Source organism: Mus caroli, chromosome 10 (assembly GCF_900094665.2).
Source record: "Mus caroli chromosome 10, CAROLI_EIJ_v1.1, whole genome shotgun sequence".
Classification (NCBI taxonomy): domain Eukaryota; kingdom Metazoa; phylum Chordata; class Mammalia; order Rodentia; family Muridae; genus Mus; species Mus caroli.
In genome coordinates, this window is record NC_034579.1 from 64,421,751 (window position 1) to 64,442,274 (window position 20,524).

A 20,524-nucleotide genomic window follows, 5' to 3' on the forward strand; every position below is an offset into this window, starting at 1 on the left:
TTAATTTGACAGGTTTAAACCTAGGTCATTCTTTGTGCATGCTGCATAATGCAACACCTGCTACCTGCAGCCAAAGGATTGTTCCCCCTGAGGTCTCACAAGTGAGTTTAAATTAGGAACCACCACTTCTGTGAGCCCTTTGGATTTAGAGTTTATTTTATTTATTGTTATTATTGTTGTTATTTTGTTGGAATTTTGTTTCTTTGTTTGTTTAACAAGGTTTCTCTATGTAGCTCTGGCTGTCCTGGAACTTACACAAGGCTGGCCTCTAGTTCCCAGAGATCTTCGACTGCCTTTGCATCTGGAGTGCTGGGATTAAAGGCCTGCACCACCATGCTGAGATCTATTTAGATTTTAATCTTGCACTTGTGAAATAACCATGATGTGTAATTTGCTTGATCATGGGTTTTTTTTGTAAGATGGACTGTACTGTAAGTTCTTGCTTTGTCATGACTTTGCTTATACCACTAGATCATGAGAAATCATACGACTCTGATTCTGGTATGGCTCTTGTGGTCCAAATCCTACCCAAATAAATAAGCATCTTGGTGTTCTTTTGGTAAAGATGAATTCAAACATGTGTGTATAATTTTACATAATTCATACATCTTTTACTAAAAGATGGACTGCATATATATTCATAAACAGTTTTCGAAACAGTATCTCTCAAACTACTTCTCCAACTTGCCTGAATGAATTGTTCACCATTAATTAATTCAGAAGTCTCCAGCTGGCTAGTTCTTCCTTCCTTGGTTACAAGACACAAATGAACTCAGTGCCATGATTCAATCATGGTGTCCCGTCTGTGCGGGTGATGGCGTGAGCAAGCTAGACTGGAAGCACAGATGCTCATGTCCATGGTTTCCATGATCTCAGATCTTACTGAATGACAAGTTCGCAAAGTGCGTGTGTTTCATTGGCTTTAATTATCCATACAAGACTGATTTCACTCAGTAGTTGCTGCTGTGGGCAAGCATGGAGTCTTACATTCTGGTCTTACTTAGGCTAATATTACCTCTTAGATGACACATTGCATGTCACACAGTTGTCTGTCTGTCTGTCTGTCTGTCTCTCTACTTTTCTATCTGCCAGTAGCCAGTATGGCTGAAAAGAGGTTCAAGAAAGGGCTGGAGAATTGGCTCAGCACTGTCAGTTAACTGGTTGACAGTTAAGAGCACTGATTGCTCTTGCAGAGGTCCTGGGTTCAATTCCCAGCAACCACATGGAGGCTCACAACCATCTGTAATGGGATCCGATGCCCTCTTCTGGTATGTCTGAAGGCAGTGACAGTGTACTCACATACATAAAATAACTAAGTAATTCTAAAAAGGGGGAGGGGTGTTTCAAGAAGCTATAGAATTCTGAATCCTCACTGAAATCGAGAGCAGAGAGCCAACACACACACACACACACACACACACACACACACACACACAGAGTGCCTGCAGGTGAGTGGCTATTAACCTATGAACCCTGTCATGGAGCTGTCCTGAGAGTACAAAGTTGCTCGTACAATTAGTTCAAGGCACCCAGCTGTATCAAGGTGCAGAGCTGGGCCTGCCTGGGTAAATAGCAGTTCAAGTGGGGCTGCCTCAAGCAGAGGGAACACACTGAGTAGTTGAGGCTGCAGGGGGGACACAGTTGATCTTATGACCCACACCTGCTGTCTGATGACATGTCAGTGTGTGCCTCTATACCCCCAAATTTGGTGACCTTCACTTTTACGTTACAGGAATGGTTTATCTGGGGTGATCTCGATCGAGCTTCCTGTGCCTGACTCAGCTGGGTTAACTTGTAAGGGAGTGGATGGGGTTTTGTTGGCCCGCACAAACAAGATGTAGAATCCATTCTCAGCATTTGCCCTGGAGATGGAGCAAATTTCGGTTTTATAAGGAGTCACTTGGGGCCAAAGCAAGATGACTATACAGGGTGGAGTCAAGTCCTGTAGAACAGGACACAGCCCATCCCCGCGGGCATGCCAAGAGAGTTTACAAAATACATGCCTACTATAGGTCTTGTAGTCTCAGGGTGTAGACATGCAAACTGGAGAGCTCACACCTCTTAAATACCAAGGTTACTGGCAGGAGTGGGGTCATCTCTGGAGATTCCTGGATAAAATTAACCAAGACAAAACCCAAGAAAGTTGTATTTATTTGGAAGCTTAATGAGCTTGTAATCCGAGCAGGCAGGCCTAAGACAGCCTTACACATAAGCTCCGGGGTTTCCCAGAATGCAGCTTTATTCATAGCAAAGGGCTTAGAAGTTGTGTGACTTCTGAGTCAGGCGTTCTGATTAGTGCAGAGGTGGGGGGTGGGGGACGGACAATCAGGCTGTCTAGAAAGAAAGGCAAAGTCTGGGTCCTTCGTAGGGAGGGGGGTCCATTGTACTGAAGGTCAGATAAGCTTCACAGTATTTGGAAGGTTCGTGTGTAACTGAGGTGAGTGTGTCTGAGCTTGTTCAAAAGTTCCACTGTGTACGGGTGTTACCTGTAGTGTGATTGATGTCAGCCTACCCCCTCTATTTTCAGTGTCTTCCCCCAGAGCTCTGTGTGTGTGTGTGTGTGTGTGTGCATTAGTGCATGCGCATCTGGGCACATGTAGATAAGAGACTAGAGATCAACCTTAAGTCCTTCCTCAGGTGTCACAACACCTCCGGCTGTCAGATTCAGCGAGGTTACCCAGACAGTGAGTCCTGGGGAACTCCTCAGGGAACCTCCAGTCCCCTATCTCCCAGCAATGAGATTCCAGCCTAGATCACCAAACCCTTCTTTCTAGAAGGTTCTGGAGAGGAGCTCAGGTCTTCGTGCAAAGCAAGTACTTTATCAACGGAATGACCGCATCAGTTGTTATTTCCATTTTTTTTTCCTGACTGGTTTTATTGAGATCGTCTGAGGTGGGCTGACAGGAAGGTGGGTTGTCATGGGTAGGCAGGCAGGGAGCCAGCAGGCCTTGAAGAATCTTTGGATGGCTCAGACCCAGAGTGTGCACGGTTCATGACACCTTCTGGTGAGATGAGTTTGACTGAAGAAGAAGGCTTATGCTGGGAGAGGAGATGGTTAGCTTTCTTTGTCAAATTGACTAAGCTACATTCCTTCTCTGGTTACTTAAGTCCTGAACTTGGCAGAGCTGGGTTTGCTGAGGACTTTAAGAATGCAATCGGCTTTCAGAGAAAGAGCTTATCCTAATCTGGGTGGACTCCAGAGAAGAATGGAACTTTCCCAGAAAAAAAAAAAAAAAAGCAGCTCTGCCTGAGAGTCCCAGCTTGCCTCTCCTGGTGGCTTGCCCTGCTGATCTTAGATTTGCTTACCTAGGCAAGCATCTCATGGCCCTTAGCCCACAGAGCCCTTGCAATACATTTCCCAGTGTGTTTCCTGTCGGTTTTGTTTCTGCAGTTGGTTGATTCAGAGGAGCACAGAACAGGTAGTAGGTTGCTGAAGCAGATGACTGCCATGGCCAGAAGAACTCTGAGATGTGCTTAAGCAGCCCCCCAAGTCTCCAACTCCCACCCTCCACCCTCCCCAACCCCCTACCCTGTCCACATGCCATTCTCCAAATACAAGGAGGGGAATGGAGCCAACTTTGTTACTGAAACAATGGGGGACTCTCTGGTCCTCTAGTTTGAGGTTCAAGGCAGACTTAGCAGTCCCCCTACCTCCCAGTTTTGGTTTTCATTCCTCTAGCTTTCCATGTGCCACCATGAGTCAGTAGCCAACGAAATCGCTGCAGGCAGGTCCCCTGGCTCAACGTGTTTTGAACGCTGCCAGGGCTGCAGATAAGAATTAGCCCTGAGCTGCAAAGTACCCTTAACTCCTTTGAGGACTGACTTGCATCCTTCAGTGGGAGTCTGTGGCATAGGCGAGTTCCCATGTGCCAGGCCTTTTTGGACTGGCACTAAATGGGTTTTGGTTATTGCCCCCCCCCACCCCCACACATACCATTATGTACAAATACCTGAAAGCAACCAGCCAGCAAAAGTCAACCAATACTTATATGATCAAAGGTTGTCTTTCTTCGAGTGAGTTTGAGATCCGTGATGTCAGCTGCAGCAAAGAGGGAGGAGCCAGCCACACTAGACTCCTACCTACTGAGGAAGACTCAAGACACTCACATGACACTCACATCCTTCTAGTAGGAAATTCTCCTTGCACACAGGGTCTACCCATTTACCATGGTATTATTTCTCATTGTATGCTGGCTAACTTATGGCTTTGATGTAGCAGACCTGGCCGGCCTTGGTTCTTGGGTCCTCAGAAATATTTTAGGAGCAAGCGATGCCAGGAGAGAAATATAATGACCATTTTCCCCAAGGGGCATAATTTCTTTCTTAAAGCTATATATTCTATTTGTTTATTGGTTTGTTTTTAGTTTTAGGTTTTTTTGAGACTGAGTCTCACAAGGTAGCCTTAGCTGGCCTGGAACTTGTTATGTAGCCCAGGCTGCCCTCAAGTTCATTGTGATCTGCCTGCCTCACAGCAATTCACATCCAGAGTACAGTGATTAAAGGCACTCACCACTGGGCTTACCTACCATGGTTTGGATTTGAAAGGTTACAAGCTCACATCTTAAAGGATTGGTCTCTAGGTGAAGGGGTCTATTTTGGGGTACATGTGAGATTTGAAGGGGGGTGCCTTAGGAGAGGGAATGAGGTCAGTGGAGCCATGCCTTCAAGGGTATCCTGCCCTTGGATGCTTGCTCTCTCGCTCTTGCTCTCGCTCTCTCACTCTGTCTCTCCCTCTCTCTGTCCCGTTCTGTTTCTACTCTCCAGCTGTTGTGAGGTAATTGGCTCTGTCTCCCATGCCCTCTGCTATAATGCTGTGTCTCACTGAGCCAGCCGACCATGGACTGAAACCTGTTAGAACAAGGGCCTACCCTAAAAGACAGTGATTACCAAAAAAAAAAAAAAAAAAAGCCAAATTCCCACAGCTTGAAGGCATCAGGCCTGTCCTTCCGGTAGTTCTCCTTGGGACACAGAATTAAGAAGCTGTCCAAGAGGTGACTTAACAGCAGCCCCTGACTTATGGTCTTAACCGGTACCTGGCTCCTCCATGGCCTTTGTCGCATAAGCTATACTGAACTAAAATCATGCCATGTGAAATCTTCCCGCCACCCACAAGAGGCCATAAAAAGTCAGATCTCTTTTTGTGTTGAACAGATTGGTCCCAGAGGCCACAGGTGAATTGACTTGGGGAGTTAACCTTGGAAGCTGCTTTCTAAAGAGGCTTCTCTGGCCTCCCATGTCCTCATAGTATTGACTGCTATCTCTCCCATTCCCCCTCCCCCTCCCCTCTCCCCTTCCTCTTTCCCCCTCTGACTCCCTCCCTCTCCCTCTTCCTTCCCCTCCCCCCTAATGAACCGCCTCTCCAGGTTTTAAAGGGAAGCCCCATGTCGCCTTCAAGGCCCCATCACGTTTAGATCTCCATTTATTGCGGTGGTTCTCAACCTTCCTAATACTGGACTCCTCATGTTCCTCGTGTTGTGGTGACGCCCCCCTCCCAACCATAAAATTATTTCCGTTGCTAATTCATAACTGTCATGGATTTTAATTCATTGCTACTGTTATGGATCTTAATGTGAATATCTAATAGGTAGATCCTTCCATGTGAAATCAGTTTATTGGGCCAAGTAACCCAACACCCTTTCTTTCCAATTTGCTGGGTTCCGTGATTCTGGGTACTTTCTCTGGACACTTCCCCTGGCAGAGCGCCCCTGAGACACAATCTGTCTCAAGACCCGTTTCATATCCAGTGGTTTCTTGGGCTGAACAAATTCAGGCACGAATCACTCCGACTGGTAAGTGAGCAAGTGCTAGCTCACAGCTCCCAGAGGTGCCAAGTGTTTGATCTCAATATTCAGATGAGGAAACTAAGCCAGAGACCCGACAACTCAGTAAAAGGGAAAGCCAAAACCGAGCCAAGTCTGACTCCAGACACTCAATTTTCTCCACAGTGAACTCACCGTTCTTTAATTTCTTTTCAAGAAATGGAAATAAGAGCATCTACATCCCAGGACTGCAGTAAGATGGACGTGGAGCACGGTTGTTAAATGGAGTGTCTGTTGTACGAGCTAGCGCACAGCGCATGCTCAGAACTATAAACCGGGCCTTTCGGCGTTGTGATGGAATCTTCTCGAACAAACGATGGATAGATCGTGTGGTTATAAGAAAGGGGTCACTGCTACATAAATGAAGGTCTCAATTTCTTCTAGGTCCTGTGTGCAGTCTCTTCGTCTCATCTTTCGGAGCAAGACCCGTCACAATCTTCAGTGGCTTCCTGGTGGCTGGCGGTCTAATGCTGAGCAGTCTTGCCCCCAATATCTACTTTCTGTTTTTTTCCTATGGCATCGTTGTAGGTAAGGAGCCGGGTCTCCGTGAGTATTCTAACCCCAGGTCCACATCAGTTCACTGATGTTTATTCTTAAATTAATCTGAGGAGTGAGGATGTTTCTTGCTATCTTCCTTTCCGTGGCCACCTCTCTCAAAGTTGTTGCTCTAGGAAAGGTCCAACAAACCCAAGGGCCAGAAGAGCTAGGCACATTCATTTTTTGTTGTGGTTCTTTAATGATTTTATGTGTATGAGTGTTTCTCCTGCCTGGATGTCCGTGTACCATGCGTATGCCTGACACTCTTGGAAGTTGGAAGACGCTAAAGGAACCACTTGGAACTGGGGTTACAGTGATGAGCTGCCAAGTGCATGCTGGGAAATTAACCCAGGTCTTCCGGAAGAGCAGCCAGTGAGAGAGATGGCTCAGCGATAAGATCCATCTCTCTAGCACGGGATGAGCACATTTCGACAGTTCCTTTATGCCCTCTTCAAGGGGGCACTTCAAGGAAGCTATGTCAAGCTCTCATCTCTACCTAGCTCCGGCAAGGGAAACTGAGGCAGGAAAACGTAAGCTCGGGCGTTCTTGACGTTGGACACTTGTCCGTTTGCTACTGGGACCTTCAGCAACAGTGGACAGAGTTTCAGTTTATTGCTAGCCCCTAATCCAGAAGTTCGAGTGGATGCACAAAGTGGATTTTAAAACTAAGGCACGAGAGTTAGGACGGCAGCATACTGGGGATGCTTGATGTGCGAAGAGTAGAGTCTTAACCCTGAAAATTCCTGTGTACTATACTGTATTTAAATGTGTTCGATGCTAAAAATCACTAGACGACAGTTAGACGAGTTTCTATCAGGTCCTGTTTACTTTAATTATGCAAACTAAACAACGATCATTTCCTGTACACTCACCTTGGAAAGAGCAGTGTCATAGCGTCTCCCTCAGCCCCTATTTAAATAGTTTTGTTATCAAAAATAGTTATCCCTTCCCTACTCCCCACCCCCACACACTTTGAGATAGGCCCTTGCTATAAAGCCTTGGATGGGCTGCCGCCCGAGTGCTGGGATTAAAGGTATCTGTCACTAGTTTCAACCAAAGACGATCTTGATTCTCATGGATGTACATTTGTGCTAAGCAGCTGTGATTTGGGGTTGGTTTTGTTTTGTTTTGAAACAGCGTCTCCTAATATGGCCCAGCCTGGCCCTGAACTCTCGATCTTCCTGGCTCAGTTTCCCCACTTTGGGGATTGCACGTACGCTTCTCTATGTCTGGCTATTGAAAGACCCCCGGAGGGCAGACACTCACTCAAGCCTCGGGACAGCCGCGCACCCAAGAAGACACTGAGACCGAACTTAAGATGTAGAGAGTAAGATTTAATAAAGTAACAACAAGAAAGCACATAAAAAGCACATAAACCAGAGCTCTGGGGTCGAAACTCATACACCCAGCATGGTGTAGAGGAGAATCGACGCCCGGCCCAAATTTTTCACAGGCTTTTATAGGAAAAAGCCAGGGGAAAAGTACAAGTTTTACGTCACCAAGGGGTCGTGTCCTATATTTTGGCAATGTACCCGATCTATTGGAACATTCTGGGGTAGTACCAGGAGGCCCCTATCTCAAAAATGTTCTTGGAACAGTCTTCAGTTAGGAGGGGTAGGACTAGGTTTGTTCCAGGAGACCCTTATCTAAAAAATGTTCCTGGAACAGTTTTCATTTGGGAGGGGGTCAGACTCTGGGGTGAAGAGTTCAGGAATGTACTCTGGGGTAAAAAGTTCAGGAGTGTTCCGGGAACAATCTCTAGATGGGAGGGGTAGGAGGACTATGAGTTGAAGAGTTCAGGTGTCCAGTAATTTTCCTCTTTCATTCCCCACTCCTTCTAGTGAGTAATTCTAATCTTAGAATTTCAGAAGTCTATATTTTTATGCGGAGAATACTGCATTTACTCTATTTTAACATGGGAACAAAAACAGAATAAGAAGCATTAGTAAACAGAACTAGGCAGGGGCCCTTTTAGCGAGGCTTGAGGGTCTGGGCATGATGTAGGTGCACGTAGATCAGATCTCTGGCTGGAACTGGTGAGATGTCCTTGGGGTACCCAGCTCGCTCACTGTCTCGGCTGTTGGGATCCCTGGCGCGATGTCGTCCACGTACTCAGTCCGATCCTTTCCAGTTGTGACCAGACCACCTGCAAGCCTTTTAACTTAGCATACAGATCATTATTATAACAACATAGGTTTAAACACATCATTTNAGACTATGATGGGCATAGGAGTCTCATAAAGGATCTTAAAAAGAGTAAAACTGAATCAAGAGGGAGTATTTCTAGTACGTTTAAATAGGGCATAGGGAAGGAACACCAAGTCTGTGCCAGTCTCCACGATTAATTTTGTCAAGGTCTGTCTTAGAGTTTTAAACTAATTTTTTATCTGTCCTGAGTTCTGAGGTCTATACACACAATGTAATTTTTATTTGACCTCTAAATNCTTGGCCACACCCTGACTTACCTGGGCAACAAAGCAGGGCCATTATCTGACACTATTGCTTTTGGCACTCTGAACCTTGGCTTTAGCTAAAAGCTTTCTTTTGTTGCCAGGTACTAAGTTTTCTAGTTTCCCTGACTTTTGTGGCCAGCATTTTATTTCTCTTATCTTTCTTTAAAAATTTTTCTGGCTCCCTATTTCTTACAGATCATTTCTAAGTGCTAGCATTATTAGCAAGTGTAGTCTTTGTCATTTATCTCTCTTTGCTCTTGTTTCCTAACTGTAATAGAGATCTCATATAATGTCTCTCTCTTTATATATATATCTTTTTGTTCTTCTTCTTTGTCTTTGCTTACTTTGAATGTTATCTAATTATTACATCTATATTTTGTCACTTAACTTTTCTCATAGTTCGACTACTCTGGTTTATCTTAAATTAAGTCTGCATCATAATTTAATCATACTTAATTTAATCATACTTAAATTAAGTCTGCATCTGTAATATATAAGCCATAGACTCAGATGAGAAATAAGAGCTAATACCAAGACCAGGGCTGTTTTCAGTATTATATACTGTATATAGATAATGCATACTTACACCTTTAATGTCTTTAAATCCTATGTGATTGTGTTAAAGGTCAGAAGTGAGAATCAGTGAGTCAAGTTGCTGGTCATCTAGGTAGAAGGACAGGCTGATAAATGTGTAAGTTGCCACACAGCAGAAGTGAGGCTAATGGCGAAGTGAAACCAGTGCCCCGTGCTGGTGAGCTATGGGTATGTGTGCAGAGCCTGGCTGAGGAATTGCTGTGTGACCTTTAAGCACAGGTGGGCTGTGGCCCGTGGATGTAGACCAGAAGAGAAAGGAGGGTAGCGGAGGACGCACAGAGCCAAACACTCAGAAAGGGATACGGTGGATAGCGTGCGTGCGTAGGTAGATGGGTGCGTGCGTGCGTGCGTGCGTGCGTGCGTGCGTGCATGCGTGCATGCGTGCATGCATGCATACAATACCTGCAGAGGCCAGAAGAGGGCGTCATAGCCCCTGCTAGCGTGGGTACTAGGAACCAAATTCAGGAGCCCCAGTAGAGCAGCAAAGTGCCAGTCCCAAGCAGCAGCCTTTCCCTACATATTTATTTTTAAAAGAAATACACGTGTCATCTGAGAGTCTGCAGATATGTCAAAGCATCTGATAGATGCAGCCTGTTGGGGGAATGTTGCATCTTCTGTCATTTTTTCTTGCAGAAACTTGGAGCGGTGCACACCGCAGTTTAGATAGACAGGAACTGTGCTAAAGGTTCAGGGAGCTACGAGGAAGTCAGAGTTGCCATGACCTCAGGAGGTCAGAGAAAAATGCTGAGGTAAACTGGGAGCTGCAGTGGGTGTGAAGTGGAGCTTAGCGTCTGGCTGAGTTACAGAGCTCACTGAATAACGACTGGAGCGTTTTCAGAGATCATCTACATCTTTTTGAACAATTGAAGAGAGTACATTGAGTACACACCTTAGGGAATGATGGGTGTGTTTAAAGTCTGTAAAGGTGAGATAAAGAGAACTATATAAGGTGTATTGAAACAAACATCCTTGGCCACACTGACCTATTATTCTAAGGTGGCCTTGGTCCAAAATGAAACTGTAGCTTGGCAGAAGGCCTTGTTGGAAGTGTGTGTGTGTGTGTGTGTGTGTGTGTGTGTGTTTACAGTGGCTTTTGTGCAAGTCATGGTTTGTAGAGTCATTTGCAAAAGGCTCTTGACAGCTTTCACTTTTGGGGACATATGCCTGAGATCTTGTTTTTTCACAGCTTCTCGCTGTCTGGATGTCTGGCTGTTTGTCTGTCTATATGACTGTATATATGCATGTATATATATGTATATATATGTGTGTATATGTGTGCATGTATATATATGTATATGTATGTGTGTATATGTGTGCATGTATATTTGTATGAATGTATATATGTATGTGTGTATTTTTGTTTTGTTTTATGGCTAGATAAAAATGACTCTATTTGGACTCCACTTTCACACAGCATATGTGTATATGTGTATACATACACACACATTATGCAGTCCTTTCAACCTCCTCTCCCTTGCCCCTCCCCTCTGCCTCCCATTAGTCTCCTAGACCCTCTAGAGTCTAGATGCCACAGTTGAGAGAAAACACGATGCTCCTGACATCAGCTGACTTTGCCTAAATATGGTTATCTGGTGTTAAAAGTATTTTGTGTCTTAGACATTTTTCACTGCTAGAATTTGATCAAAGCTGATCGACCACCAGAGAGTGCTTTAAGATAATAGTTTAGAACCTTTAGGACTTTTTAATTTTCTTACTTAGACCTCTAAGGAACTTTAGATGGTATGGATTATATATTTACATATTATATCATGCTTTAATATACTACATATGAAATATGATAAATTCAGGGCTGAGGAGACAGATGCCCCAGCATTTAAGAGTACACGTTACTCATGCAGAAGGCCCACCTTTAGCTCCCAACGCTCTCAGCAGGCAGCTCACAACTGCCTGTAGTAACTCCACCTCCAAGGGATTGGCTGCCCTCTTCTGTCCTCCACAGACAACAGGGTTCAGGCAGTTATACAGACATAGCATTACCACCATATACCAACATAGAGACCACAAACACACACAATACACATACATTTAAAATAAAATAAATGTTAACAACTAAGAAATACAAATTTAAATGATAAATTCATTTAAAAAAGGTTATTTTTTTTCCAGACAGGGTCTCTCTATATAGCCCCAGTTGTTCTAAAACTCACTCTGTAGACCAGGCTGTCCTTGAAATCACAGAGCTCTGCCTGCCTCTGTCTCCTAAGTGCTGGGATGAAAGGCGTGCACCACCACACCCGGCTATTTATTTGTCTTTATTGTGAGCAGGTGCCTGTGGTGGCCCGAGGGTGTCAACTTCCCTGTAATTAGAGTGAGCTGTCTGATGGGGCTGCTGGGAGCCATACCCAGGTCCTCTGTGAAAGCACTAAAGTGCTTAACCACTGAATCATCTATCTCTCTACCCACTTAAAAGACAAATCGAAAAGCATTTGTTTAGCAGTCCACTTAAAGGTCACAGACTCAGTGTATGTTGACAGTGTATGGTAACAGATTTATTGCAAAAAGTAATTCTATTTCTTGAAACAAAACAAATTTAGTGACAGTAGTGTTTGTATTGTGTGAAGGGTTTTGGGGGTGCCAGAGTTGAATGTAGCCCCATGCATGTACGCTAAGGAAGTTATCTCCTATCCACGAGACGAGTGGTCTTGTCCTTGTGTTCACAAACTACTTTAGTTTATCACAGTTGTGACAAACGTCTGAGCATCACAGACAGGGGAGGATTCCCTCTGGCTCCCATCTTCAGAGGTGTCAGCCCATCCTGGTTGGAGAGACCAGAAAGCAGAGAGCGCATTCTCTGTCAGTGACTTTCCTAACTCTTTCCTTTTGTTCCCATCTGATGGCCAGCTATGAGTGTGCCACCACATTCAGGCTGGGTCTTCCTTCAGGAAAGGCCCACACAGCCATGCCCAGAGGTGGGCGTTACTATTCCCTTGGGTGCTTCAGATTGCAATCAAATTGAGAGTCAGGATTCACCTCCTGAGTCTGGCTTCCTAAAAGACATGTGTTCTCCTGAGTCTGTCTTTACTCAGCCTGCTGCAGGGAGTACTTTTGAAGCATGGGAGGAAAATATGGACATATACACACACACCACACATATACACACACCACACACATACACCACACATACAAACACATACCACACATACACATATTATACATATACAGCTATTACACACACCACACACATACCACACACATACACCACACAAACACACACCACACACATACCACACACATACACATATTACACACATACACACACACCCCACACATACACCACACATACACACACATACCACACACATACACACACATACATACATGAACACATACCACACACACTCATACCAAACACATACACATACCACACACATACACATATTTTACACACACATACACACACATACACACACATACACACACATACACACACACACACACACATCTGTATGTGATTTTGTGCATGTGAGTGGAGGTACCCACAGTGAGTAGCAGAGAGAGTAAGATGCTTTGCAGACTGAGTTGGGCAGTTGTAGGCTGAGAACTGGACCCAGGTCCTCTGCAAGAGCAGTGTGCTGTCTTAACAGCTGAACCATCTCTCCAGCCTCAGGAAAAAGGTTATTTTTTTCAAGTTAATATAGATCTTTGTCTTTGATGCTGCAGCAAAACTTGGTAGGAGACAGATTCACTGTAATGCAGAACCTGACGCCGGGTAGGCATATTTCCATCTTTTGTGCTGTGGGATCCATTGGTTTATTCTGTGCGTGGAGAAGATCTATATCCAGACCTGATTCTATAACACCATACATTGCTTGTTTGAAAAATATTGGTTCTCTAATAAATAAAAGAACCTTAAAACGCTAACACATTTTATGATAAATCGCTCAAAGCCATTTTTATTATTGTCACCAACTCAGTGGGTAGGGCAGTGTGTATTGGCTGTGCCAGAACTCAGGAGGATTGGAACTTTGAGGACACGACTCGGAACTCCAACAGGAAGATTGAAAGTTTGAGGCCAGACCGAGTCTTGAAATGTGTGGCTGAGCACTGAGTTCCCAAAGTGCTTATATGTATGTTTGTTAAAACCATGCCATCTCTCTTAGTCAGGGTTTTACTGCTGTGAGCAGACACCGTGACCAAGGCAACTCTTATAAGAACATTTAGTTAGGGCTGGTTTACAGGTTCAGAGGTTCAGTCCATTATTATCAAGGCAGTAGCATGGCAGCATCCAGGCAGGCATGGTGCAGGAGGAGTTGAGAGGTCTACATCATCTGAAGGCTGCTAGTGGAAGACTGACTTTCAGGCATCTGGGAGGAGGGTTTTAAAGCCCACACCCACAGAGATACACTTCCTCCAACAAGGCCACACCTCCAAACAGTGCCACTCCAGTTACGTAATGAAAATCATCTCAGTGCACTCTATAAACCTGTGGCTTATTTTTGGTGAGTGGCTTTATGTGTTGTCCTAGTCAGGGTTTCTATCCCTGCACAAAACATCATGACCAAGAAGCAAGTTGGGGAGGAAAGGGTTTATTCGGCTTACACTTCCATTCTGCTGTTCATCACCAAGGAAGTCAGGACTGGAACTCAAACAGGTCAGAAAGCAGGAGCTGATGCAGAGGCCATGGAGGGATGTTCCTTACTGGCTTGCTTCCCCTGGCTTGCTCAGCTTGCTTTCTTATAGAACCCAGGACTACCAGCCCAGGGAGGGCACCACCTACTATGGGCCCTCCCACCCTTGATTTCTAATTGAGAAAATGCCTTACAGCTAGATTTCATGGAGGTATTTCCTCAAGGGAGACTCTTTTCTCTGTGAGAACTCCCACTCATGTCAAGTTGACACAAAACCAGCCAATACATGTGTTATTCCTAGAGTGGAAAGAGAAAGGTAAGAAGTAAATACCTGGAAGCCGAATGAGATGCTAATGGGAAACAAGCAGAGTGGGCCAGAGTTTCCCAGTAACGATAGAAATTAAGCAACAGAGCCAACAAGCTAGAAACGACCACAAGAGAAGTCAAGGAAACAAAGGTAGCCGCAAGACTGATTTTGATCATGGAAAATTTCAAATTTACAGAAAAAAGGAAGATTTTCATTGTAAGAATATCATTGCAGAGACCCACGTGCCTGAGACTTGGGGGGCGGGTAGCTTAATTAATTTGTGTCCTTTTTTTTTTTCCTTCTTGAGAGTTACTTTAGTTGAAACTAAGCAGTCACTTGTATTTTGCTGTTAAATAGGCCACTGAGCATCTCTAAACACAGGGATTTATAGATAAAAAACGCCTTGTGGAGCTGATTGAGATCTCAGCCAATCCCCTCCAGAGCCTTTGTTTTGGTGGCTGATGTGTGAAAGATAAACTCCAACCTTGCAGTGGTGGCGCATGCCCTTAATCCAGCACTTGGGAGGCAGAGGCAGGCGGATTTCTGAGTTCGAGGCCAGCCTGGTCTACAAAGTGAGTTCCAGGACAGCCAGGCTACACAGACAACCCTGTCTTAAAAAAAAAAAAAAAAAAAAGAGAGAAAGAGAGAGAGAAAGGAAAAGAAAAAAGAAAAACTCCAGCAGAATAGCTTGGGGCAAGAAGGGAGGAACTTAAGTTGTTCAAGGATGGCTAAGGAGATGGCTCAGTGGTTAACAGCTCTAGGCTGCTCCTCCAGAGGACCTGGGCTCCATTCTCAGCACCCATGTTGGGTAACTCACAGCCACCTACAACCCCAGCTCCAGGGGAATCCAGTTCTCTCTTTTGGCCTCCATGGGCACTTGCACACAGGTGCAACTATATTCAGGAAAGGGCTTGGGTGCATACGCATAAATAAAAGTAAGTTTTGTGTGTGTGTGTGTGTGTAGAGGCTGTGGAGGAAGAACAGAATCATTCTTATAAGGTGGAGAGCTGACCTACGGTGGTCACAATTAAGTTTTGATATACGGGGGATGGCTTCACCATGTCCTGTCTCCTCCTTGCGTCTCCAGTCACACATGAATTATTCTTGTATACTTCAGAAACTGGGATATTTTTTAAAACCCTGATGTTAATGTGGGGTGGGTAAAAATGATTTTTTTTCCCCAAATGGATGCTATTCCAAATGTCTGTTCAGTTCACAATGTTGACATGGTGGCGTCTCAGGACCCTGAAGTTTAGGCAGCCAGTTCCACAGCTTCTTACAGGGACTCCTGCGTTCTCTTCTTTTGCATTGAAATTGTGCACCTGTCTGAATTCCCGCTATCTTCTCGTGTGCAGGTCTTGGATGTGGCTTACTGTACACAGCGACGGTGACCATCACATGCCAGTATTTTGACAGCCGCAGAGGCCTCGCCCTCGGCCTGATTTCAACAGGTACCTTTTCAAAAATGAGCAGACTATTGTCCCAAGCTAATGCTCTAAACCAGGTGAAGAGGTATAAGTCACATATGTATAAACCAACCTCTAGCCATCTGCCAACCAGAAACCAAAATGGCTTTTACAGTACTTCTAGAAGGAAAGTTTTATTTTCTACTGTAACTATGGGACTAGCTTTCAGAAACCCCAAGAGCCAAGCTGGGAGCTGGTGGCTTCAATCCCAGGCAGAGACAGGTAAATCTCTTTGAGTTTGAGGCCATCCTGGTGTACAGAGCAAGTTCAGGGACAGCCAGAGGTACAGAAACCCTGTCTTAGAAAAACAACCCCATACCCCCAACACACACACACACACACACACACACACATCTGCTGCCAAGATCTGTAAATGGCGAATCTGAGTACTTGACTTCAGTGTGATGTACGTAGAGGAAACTTCCAGGCCTAGGGTGTTGGCAACTATATTCAGGAAAGGGCTTGGATGAAGAGCAGAGAATCCTGCTCTGAGAAGAAGGAAGGATTGGAAGGACATGGAACAAAGATTCCCCAAAGCCACTGTCTGAGAGTCTGAGGGCAGCCTTGCCACCTGATGTGGAACTCACAACCTGCTAAGGGCTTGATCCCTAACCAGAGCTTACTCACTGATTTAGCTACACACCAAGCAACACACACTCCTAGCTAACAGATGATCCCCAAGGCATTAGATATAAATCTTAAGCCAGGGTGAGATAGCACCAAACATCTCTTTCATTTCACACTTGTGTTTGGTGTGGAAGATTTGTGACCATGAAGCCAGTCTGGGCTATATGTAGAGAGAACCTATCTCAAACAGAGAAAAATATATATAAGATTTAATATAATTTCTGGGCCCCTCTAGATATCATGTTTTAGATGGATTTTAAAAAAGAAAGTTAGGGTAGTATCAATTTCTGTGGCCAGTATTTTATCTGTCTAGTTAGGGCAGAGGTTCTCAACCAATGGGGGTCGTGATGTGACTCCTTTGGGGGCTCAACCTACCTTTTAAAGGGGCCATAGATCAGATATCCTGTGTATCAGGTATTTTCATTATGATTCATAACAGTAGCAAAATTATAGTTATGAAGTGTCAATGACAACCGTTTTATGGTTGGGGGAGGGGTCACCACCTCAGGAGGTGGTGTTAAAGGGTTGCCTCATTAGGAAGGTTGAGAACCAATGGTTTAGGGGATGAGCTGCTAAGTTAGCAACAAGTATCAGTTTACCCAAGCTGGTTGTTGGAGAAGGGAGAGTTGAGGGGAGGCAGGTCTAGCTCAGCCAAGCTGCCAGACCTCAGCCATGAAGGGGCACTCGGATCTACAGAAACACCTGTTCATGAGGCTAGCCAGGGGCCACAAGAGAACCAAGAACTACGTTGGATACTGACCCAGCTTGTCTAAGGAAGCCCAGGTACTAGGTAGGAAGTGTGAGCTGTGGTCCAGGAGGAGATGAGGGTAGACCCCGAGCAGATGGCTGAGACGGAAATCAGAGAAGGAACACAAAAGCAGATGATTGGGAATCCAGAGCAGTGGGGATGGAGTTTAAAACACCTGTCACTATCACCCAGAAGTGGGAAGTAATTGTGGTTCAGGAACCTGAAGGATAAAGGAAAGGCCTTACCTCAGGGTGTGTATGTGAGTGTGTGAGTGTGTGTGTGTATGTGTGTGTGTGTGTGTAGTTAAAAAGCAGGTATCACGGTATCACACATCCTGGAGCCAGACTTCTTAAAGACTTCTCTGGGTGTGGGTTTGTGCATGTGAGTGCAGGTACCCTCAGATGCCAGTAGAGGGCGTCAGATTCCCCTGGAGCAGGAAGAGCCCATAAGTTCTCCACAAACTTGAAAACACAAGGCTTCTGCAAGAGCAGAAAGTGTTTTATTTCAAATTGAAAATGGATTTTTTTTTTACAATATATTTTTATGATGGCTTCTTCCTCCCTCAACTCCTCCTCAAGTCTCCCTGCCTCCCCACCCACCCAAATCCACACCCTTTCTCATTAGAAAACAAACAGGCATCCAAGAAAATAAATAAATAAAAAATCATAAAATAAGATCAAATAAAAGCAAGTAACCCTGAATATGACAAGTCAAAAATCAAAGAACCAAAAAAAAGAGCCCAAGAAACATATATAGACTCAGAGACACACGCATTAGTGTGCATAGAAATCACCTGGAAACTCCTCCAAAAGTACTACTGAGTTTGTTTTGTGTTGGCCATCTGCTAGAGAACACTAATTCTTCTTTTGCAAGTGGTTATCTATTGGAGCTAGAGCTAGGGGGTGGGGGTGTTGCTAGGTGGGGGCGTGGCTTGTTCCACTTCCTCTCTTGGTGCTGAAGGAAGTGTTTTTAGCTGCCCCCTGAAGCTAGACTTCTGTCATTCCCTGGTTGGTGTTGGACATGATACTTCTCTGCTCTTGGCCCCCATTTTCCGAACTGTAAAATGGGAATAGTAATATCAGACACAGCGCTTGGTTTTGGGGACTGTAAAGTCGTACATAGACTGTAGGAGAGCCAGCGATTGTAGTTGTGATCAAAATATCCCATCCTGTTCAAATTCACCGATGCTAAAGTTACTGAAGATATCCTGCCATTGTGTGGCTCTCGTTTTGCCCTCCACGGAGAGGGCAGGGCAGAGAACCTGCACTGTAGCACAGCAAATCCAAAAGGGGTTTTCAGTTTGAACCTACGGGAGGCAGGTAATTTGAAAGTAAAGCTGGGGACCAGTCAGTGGTGGCGCACGCCTTTAATCCCAGCACTAGGGAGGCAGAAGCAGGTGGATTTCTGAGTTCGAGGCCAACCTGGTCTACAGAGTGAGTTCCAAAGCCGGGCATGATTCTCCTTCCTCTGAGGACATCTCAGCAAAACAGAGTCACAGTCAGAATTTTTCAAAGGAAAAACCACGAGCCCATTTCTTGAAACATGACCACCCGGTTGAGAAGGGTAAAATGTAGACATATAAGCATAAATGCAAATTCCAGTTCAAGCTCAGCTCTGGGTACCTGGGTGGAGCCTGTATCAAAACAAACAGCCGCAAAACCACGACGTTGGTGGGCTGTGATCTTCCTCAGTAGTGAACAGAGGTTAGGAAACTGGCCTCTGGTCTAGTCTGCTTTACTCTCTGTTCTCATGCATTGTATAAGCTTGGCCTTTCTCTTTTCAGCCATATTTTAAAAAGTGAAAATAACATTTCATGGTGTGTAAACATTGGGGGAAACCAAGTGATGAGTGTCCAAAAATATCTGGCTGTCTGGTGCCTCCGTGTTTTCCGGGAGAATTCAGTACTGAGGACAGACCGGCATTCGATGACTAATGTCGTAAATATTTATTCTCTGGCCTCTTAAGGAAAAGCCTGAAGCAATTGGTATTGAGCTAATTAATGCACATGCGTGCCTCTTACTGTTCGAGGTCCCCTAAACACCAATTATTTTTCCTGTCTGTAGCCGTGTAAGATCTAGACTCCTATGAAAGCGTAATTACTGTGTTCTCTCACTTTGCTCTTATACATCGACTATTTTTCAATTAAGATGTTCCTGTAGACGATTAAAAATTAGAGCTTTGCATTTTCCAAAACTCCACGAGAAAACCCTGAGATCGGTTCCTGTCGCCCCAAAGAATTCCCGGATCTTCTCTAAGTCACCATGGTGTTCTCATGAGATACAGGCTGAGATACCGAATTTGGCCTGCGTGGTCACACGGTACATTGTAGCAGTTAATAGTATTTGCTAGTATTTGGCAATTCTTTTTCAACTTAAGAGCAGAGCAGAACTTGGAACTTTTAACTTGTATTTCTTTATCCGTGTGTACGTGTGTACCTGTGTGTGATTGTGTGTGTGTGTGTATATGTGCACAAATTCACGGCATGCATCCACTGCATGCATTCACAGGTAAGTAATGGACCCTTACTTGCCACACACAAATCACACGGTTGTCATAGGAAAGCGTGCTGAACATGTCTCCCTTCTACCATGTGAGGCACAGGTATTCAAGTCAGAGCCTCAGCTGTGCCGATCCATCTCTCTGCCCCCAAGACAGAACTTGAAAACATTGAGAACATGTCTGAGGGGCTAGAGACATGGCTCAGTGGTTAAGAACATGGATGGCTATTTTTCTTTCAGTTCCAAGCATCTACGTGGGAGGGCAGAGCCCATATGTAACAGCAGTTCTAGAGGATCCAAGGCTTCCTTTGGCCTCTCCTGGAATCAGACATGCATGTGGTACACAGACAGGCATGTAAGCAAAACACCCATACACAAAACATAAATTAAACAGCATTGCAGTGAGCTTAGGGAGATGGATGCTGAAGAGGGGGCATTGTGCCCCTGTGTGATGTATACTATAATTGAAATACTCCATAAAATCTCATTTCAGCCTTTTCTAATACTTGTATTAATGCATTAAGAATATAAATCACATGTTCTGGTGAGTCTGCAGTGAATTTAAGTGATCAAACCAATATAAATATCCCAACATTAACCCAATAGCAGTCATCCTCAAGATGAAATGTAAAAATTTGCTTTTACAAAGGCTATAAAATGTAGCTTGGAGCTCACTACATACTAAATGCAAAATGCAGTCAAAGATTTTTGCTAAGAATATAAGAGCCAGCAAGATGACTCAGTGGGTAAATGCACTTTACTGAGTTTAAGTCCTGAGACTCTCATAATAGAAGGAAAGAACTGACTCCTAAAAGTTGTCCTCTGACCTACACACACACACACGCACACACACATACATGCACACACACACACATACACGCACACA

At 44.6% G+C, this 20,524-nt stretch overlaps 1 protein-coding gene across 2 annotated transcripts in view; it reads left to right on the plus strand.

Moving 5' to 3' along the window:
* Positions 1-20,524, plus strand: part of Slc16a9 (solute carrier family 16 member 9) — a 41,412-nt gene that overhangs the window by 15,438 nt on the left and 5,450 nt on the right. For both annotated transcript variants that reach the window (XM_021174718.2, XM_029482894.1), the window contains exons 3-4: positions 6,204-6,347; positions 15,655-15,750. In XM_021174718.2, the coding sequence (XP_021030377.1) occupies positions 6,204-6,347; positions 15,655-15,750 (240 nt within the window). The remainder of the gene's footprint in view (positions 1-6,203; positions 6,348-15,654; positions 15,751-20,524) is intronic.